Here is a 6,486-nt window from a genome sequence, read left to right on the forward strand (position 1 = left end):
CCTGAAACGTCGCCTCTTCTATATTTATATTTTGAAGGTCACAGTGTGCTCTTGACAAATGTGTTGAAATTATGTGTTTGTTTTATACTTTAGAATTGCCCAACATTGAGGAAACCTCGCAGTGAGCTTAAAACTCAAGAAGCGGAGTTTGTCGTCAACAAACCCACACTCTAATTACACCGACATCGACTGATTTATTCATAGCTGTCAGCCCCCGATCAAATTTCGATTTAAAGCTTTCGTGACTGCAGGGATTCATCTTCTTGGTTATTTCGGTAAAGTCACGTAGAATGGAAATAATTAAATAAGAAAAATTCTTATTTTATTATGCTTTATTTTTATTATTTTATTATTTCCATTCTACGTTACTTTACCAAAAGAACCAAGAAGATGAGCCCCTGATCAGTGCCCTACATTCTTACAGACCAATTCAGACCTCATTGCTCACCCCCGTGCCCTTATACATCTCAACGTTCATCCTTCAAAGTCCCACCACAAGGGGAGAAACACAAATAGACGAACAATGTGTTTGCCAGCTGAACGCCGTATGGACCTGAAAACTCAACATCCCTGTACAAGAACGCGGGGTAAACCGTGCGGTGTCCACAGGGGTGCATCATCATTGTTTCGGGTCACGATTTTTAAAGTTTCGAGGACAATGAGAATCGATTCATCCTTGACATTCTATGAGAATCGATCCAATTCATCACTGGATTCATTTTCAAGGGGGGAGAATCGAATAATTGTTTTGTGGTAATCGAGGTAATCGATTCTTCCGTGATTTTCGTGTTAAGAACACTGGTAGGAATCGATTCACATTTGAAGTTATGCAAAATAATCGATTATAATCCGTAACTCAATAATCATCGTGACGTCGTCGTCGTGGAGAGCATCAAAGAGCTGCCGCTACGCATCCTTAAAAATCCATCTCTGCACAGAATGCTGACATGACGCACAACCCACCAGCCCAGCTATGGCTTATGGACGAAACACTTGGATTAATCGATTAATCTATTTCACATCGGGCGATTTATTTTAGCTCACGATACGTGAGTCCAATGGCCAAATAGAAAATAAGGAATCGATCAACGCTCCAAAGTGATCAGAATCGCCGGCAGTGGAGTAGGAGGGGGGGGGAAGGAATCGTCACCCGGTAACCTCTCAGCGAGGAATCGATGTGTAGGTAATCGTCTTGAAGTAATCGCTCTCTTTATCGGGAATCGATCCGCGATGTCCGTCGACTTCACGAACGAAGCAGAGGTCCGCGAGTTTCTCAGCGGAATCCGCACCGAGTACAGCTACCAGTGTCTGCGGGAGCGAGAACCAGAGGGTACGGGTACCACACTCACACGGGGACCACACTCACACGGATACCAGTGTGTACGGCAGCGAGAACCAGAGGGTACGGGGACCACACTCACGCGGGGACCACACTCACACGGCTACCAGTGTCTGCGGGAGCGAGAACCAGAGGGTACGGGTACCACACTCACACGGGGACCATGACACGACTACCACACTCACACGGATACCAGTGTGTACGGCAGCGAGAACCAGAGGGTACGGGGACCACACTCACGCGGGGACCACACTCACACGGATACCAGTGTGTACGGCAGCGAGAACCAGAGGGTACGGGGACCAGTGTCTACGGCAGCGAGAACCAGAGGGTACGGGTCCCCCACTCACACGGGGACCAGTGTCTACGGCAGCGAGAACCAGAGAGTACGGGTCCCCCACTCACACGGGGACCAGTGTCTACGGCAACGAGAACCAGAGGGTACGGGTACCCCACTCACACGGGGACCAGTGTCTACGGGAGCGAGAACCAGAGGGTACTCACACGGGAACCATGACACGGGAACCATGACACGGGTACCATGACACGGGTTTCCGTGTATACAGGAGCGAGAACCAGGGGGTACGGGTCCCCCACTCACACGGGGACCATGACACGGGTACCATGACACCCTTCTAATAGGAACCAGAGGTCACGAATCCCTTTCTCAAACCTTAACGCTTCAAACCAACTCCACCTCTCTATCTAAAACGAACACGACATGTCCCGATAACTCTAACACTGTCCCGAACGCTATTCCTCGCGTAGACACTCGCCACGGCCTTATGTCTCTCGCTACTATCGCTAACACAGACATTAGCCCTGGCGCTACGACTAGCCTGGACACGCAAGTGGACTGTCACATCTATTAAAGGGTGATGATGGGTTCTAGATTTGAAGCTTTCGTGTCTGCAAGGATTCATACTTTTAGGTTTTTTCGGTAAAGTCACGTAGGTAAAAATAAAAATAAATAATAAAATTATAGAAATAATATAAATAACATTTTTTATTTCTATTATTTAATAGAAATAATATAAATACAATTATTTTATTTGTATTATTTGTATTATTTTTTTTTTTATTAAAACTAAATCTTAAAAATGATAGAAATAATAATATAAATAACATTTTATTTCTATTATTTTTATTATTTATTTTTACCTACGTCACTTTATCGAAAAAACCCAAGAGTATGGTGATGGTGGGCTTTGTTCAGCGCAGTCCTCGGTGGCTGGGCAGAGGAATCAAACTCGACACAAGTTGATCCAACCACGACTGGGAAAGAAAGCCACGTGACGCCGCCGTGTTGCTGGCTCAATGTCATCGACATGGCCCATTGTGGACAGTTCGTCTCGAATGCGAAACATCACAAGTTTAAATCTCAGGGGTTTGACTGGCCATCATCATCAATCATGGTCTGCTGCTGGGTGGTCTCTTCAAGCCATCACTCCCATCACTCCCATCACTGTGTCCCTTCATTTCGTGAACTTGTTGAGCGTCACTTTTGTTTTGCTTGTTATCTTGCGTCCCACTTTTTAGCTTTGTTCAGGTATTCCTACACATTTCCTGTAGTTCATTGTCATTGGATGCTATAATGATGATGTCACACGCGAATCTGAGATGGTTAATATTTGATCCATTTATTATTGTGCCATTGTTTCTCCAATCCAATGTTCGAATAATATTTCTAACATTACTGTGTTACAATTTTCGTACAAATCATGTCTCCTTGGCTGACTTCTCTGGTAATGTTTTATCACGTAATACAATCTCACTGTTGTACCACTTTGTGGGAAGTAATCAGTATTTGTCCAACTGTGAGTGTGCCAAATAAATGCAGAATTGAATCCACTGCCTCAGGTTCCCAATTGCAGATAAGTGCTGTCCATTGCTTGGTTGAAAAAAGGAACACCTTGGCTTTGAAAAGAACTCAGATAATGGCTCGGTGGTGGATTATGAACCCCCTGAGACAGCTTTTGTAAGACACACCCTTAAAGGACTCTCTCTCCCACCCACAGGCTGCCATCGTCTGGCTGAGTTCCTACACAGCGTCGAGCGAGACTTCCCAGCGGCAGCCAAACTCCTGCAGCTGAATTGTGAGAAGAATGGCTTCACGAAGAGCTGTGCCAAGCTGGGGACGTACCACGCGCTGGGCAGGGGTGAGCACGGCCACACCACCTACAGCACTAACTCCTAAACAACACAAACACTTACTGTTAGGTTTTTTCGGTAAAGTCACGTAGGTAAAAAATTAAATTAAAAGTTAATTAAAGTAATAATGGAAATAAAATAATAAATCACGACGTTTCGGAGGCAACACAAGTCTCCGTCATCAGGTGGGACCGTCACAGCTAAAATTACTGCATCAATTTTAGCTGTGACGGTCCCACCTGATGACGAAGACTTGTGTTGCCTCCGAAACGTCGTGATTTATTATTTTATTTCCATTATTACTTTTGTTAACTTTTAATTTTATTTTTTACCTACGTGACTTTACCGAAAAAACCTAACAGTATGAATCCTTGCAGTCACGAAAGCTTCAAATCTAGAATTAACACAAACACTACAGCAATTCCTATAATCTAACACTACCGCCACTTAGAACACTACACCACCTGCAACATTAATACTGCTACCACCTACAACACTAATACTGCAACTACTACTGTCAAAATGACAGACCTCATATGGCCGCGGGCCATGTGAAAATAAATCGCAGGCCAGGTAAGGCTCGTGCACCGTGAATTCCCCACCCCTGGTGTATAGGGCAGTAGGCTCATGATTCCTGGCTAATGTGTGCCTGGCGTGTGACCTGTCTCCAGGAGGAGTGGTGGTGGATTTGGCTCGTGCCGTTGAACTCTTCTCGAGGTCTTGCCTGGGGGCGGTGACCCCCGACCCGGCATCCCCAGCCTCCGTTGCCGCGTCCCCAGCCTCCGTTGCCGCGTCCCCAGGCTCCACCACTTTCACCCCGTCCCCTGAGGGCTGCAACAACCTTGGCGAGATGGCCAGGCAAGGCAGAGGCTTCCCTGGTGGGCAGGCCCGTCCGGAGGTTGCTCGCCGCGCGTTTGAGTTGGCGTGTGCCGGTGAGGTCGCCTCCAGCTGCCTCCAGCTCAGCGTCATGCTCATGCAGGCGGAGAGCAGGTGAGACGGAGGCCTTGGTCAACTGGCAATACATTACATGTTATGTAAGCAGACATTCATGTTTCTGTGTGTGCATATGTGGATCCCTGTATTTGTTACGCGAGTATTTAGGTGTCGGTGAGAGTTTACGGATCTTTGTGTGAGTCTTGAAGTCTATGTTAGTCGATAAGTATTTGTGTGAGTGTATGTGTCCCTATGAGGTTATGAAGTTCTCTATGTCAGTAAATTGCTAATGAGTCTGTGCTTATAATTTTGTCGGTGATGACGATGTTGATGCATCCACGCTGTTTGCAGGGACATGCCGCGCGCCTTGCTGTATGCGGAGCGCGCCTGCCACCTGGGTCACCCGTGGGGCTGCATTAACGCCGGGCGGATGCTTCACCTGGGGGATGGAGTCAAACCCGACCCTGAGAGGGCACGGGAGCTCAGGGAGCGAGCCACGCTGCTCGCCCGGGCGGCTCACTGAGGTCTTACGCTTACGAGACACGAGATATGATAAAATAATGGACACTTGAGCTTTCGCCTTCCATCTCACTGACCAGGATTGGCACTAGCAAGGGAAACGCAGTACACGTGGGCACTGAATACACAACACCGATACGCCACAACATGGTATGTGATGGTACACAATACTCCACAAGTACGAACCCGTGTGATATGCATGTACCCATGTGATGCACATGAAACTATGAATCATGTGTATCACGTGTCCAGCTTGAATACAGAACACACGGCACTTGGTGGTTTCAGACTTACTCAGGCTGACAGATTTATCTGACAGAATCCAAAATTTGGGGCCAAGAGGAAGATCTAGTGCCAGGCGGTGGTGATGATGAGCCTGTAAGAGCGGTCCCTGAAGGATTGCGTTAACTGTAACAAGAGGAAGACCTAAAGCCAGATGAGATGCTGCACCCTGCATTGGATCTGACAGAAGCAGGGAAGCAATGCTGATGTTTGGTGACCTCTGCACGGACGGGCTGGTCTTTATAGTATATGTTTTGAACAGATTATTCTTGGGTCTTTTGGTGAAGTCACGTAGATAGGTTCAAAGAAAATAACTAAAAACTACGACGTTTCCATCGCAACGCAAGCAATCATCAGGATGTACCCATGTGATGCACATGAAACTATATCAATCGTCATCAGGAGATGACGATTATGTTACCATCGAAACGTCGTCGTTTTTGGTTATTTTTGTTTTCTTTGAACCTATCTACATGACTTTACCTAAAGACTCAAAAATATTAATTCCTGCAGTCACGAAAGCTTTAAGTCTGATTATTATTGTTGGGAATTTTGTCTGGAGAAATAAAGAACACGTGATTGTTCTCTCAGCACGCGTTTTTGGTTATGTGTGAAAGCACATTAGTGGGATTTGGTCGCAGACAGGAGGCCAGTGCTGTGAGCCAGCCCTTGTTCAAAAGAGATGGAACCCCAAAAAAATCAGCTCGTGTAGCTACACTGCTAGCTTGTGCGTTTCCTGGGAAATCTATCATGAGTGAATCTTCATGAGAAAACAATACTGGTAGGAACCTCCTGGTTACACCAGCCCACAGGGGATTATTGTGTCCGTCTGTCTGTTGTGCAGGGAGGGGCTGGGTGGGGAGGGAGGGGCTAGGTGGGGAGGGTGTGGAGGGGCTGGGTGGGGAGGGGCTGGGTGGGGGTGCGGCTCGGTGGGGAGGGGCTGGCCACCCCGTGGTGCCCTTATAAAACTCAACGTTTAACCTACTCACGCCGGCTTGTGCCCGTCCTCACAGTCGGCCATATTTGCGGAATACACCACGCCGCCGTTGACCCTGGCCATTGACCGAGCAACCCAACGTTCCTACCAGCTCCCTCCGCAGGAATGTGTTTTAAAGTTTCAGTCAAGAGCTCCCTGAGAATATGCTGAATCACTCCACTTTTGAACACATCCTTGTAAGATCTGTTTGTCGTGTGCTTTCATTTAATGCTAACACAGCCTTTATGGCTAAGTCATCCTCGGGGAGGCTCAGGTTAGTCACCAA

At 47.1% G+C, this 6,486-nt stretch overlaps 1 protein-coding gene across 2 annotated transcripts; it reads left to right on the plus strand.

Moving 5' to 3' along the window:
* The first annotated feature begins 1,151 nt into the window (after nt 1-1,151).
* Nucleotides 1,152-5,814, plus strand: LOC144739967 (cytochrome c oxidase assembly factor 7-like). 2 transcript variants are annotated; one of them, XM_078622864.1, is made up of 4 exons: nt 1,152-1,330; nt 3,358-3,498; nt 4,162-4,480; nt 4,775-5,814. In XM_078622864.1, exons 1-4 carry the CDS (start codon nt 1,231-1,233, stop codon nt 4,944-4,946), a joined length of 732 nt encoding a protein of 243 aa, XP_078478990.1. In that variant the 5' UTR covers nt 1,152-1,230; the 3' UTR covers nt 4,947-5,814. The 2 variants fall into 2 exon arrangements, with proteins under 2 accessions (XP_078478990.1, XP_078478982.1); XM_078622856.1 differs by lacking the exon at nt 1,152-1,330 and adding an exon at nt 1,487-1,632.
* The last annotated feature ends 672 nt before the right edge of the window (nt 5,815-6,486 follow it).

Source organism: Lampetra planeri, chromosome 3 (assembly GCF_965212315.1).
Source record: "Lampetra planeri chromosome 3, kcLamPlan1.2.h2, whole genome shotgun sequence".
Lineage (NCBI taxonomy): Eukaryota > Metazoa > Chordata > Hyperoartia > Petromyzontiformes > Petromyzontidae > Lampetra > Lampetra planeri.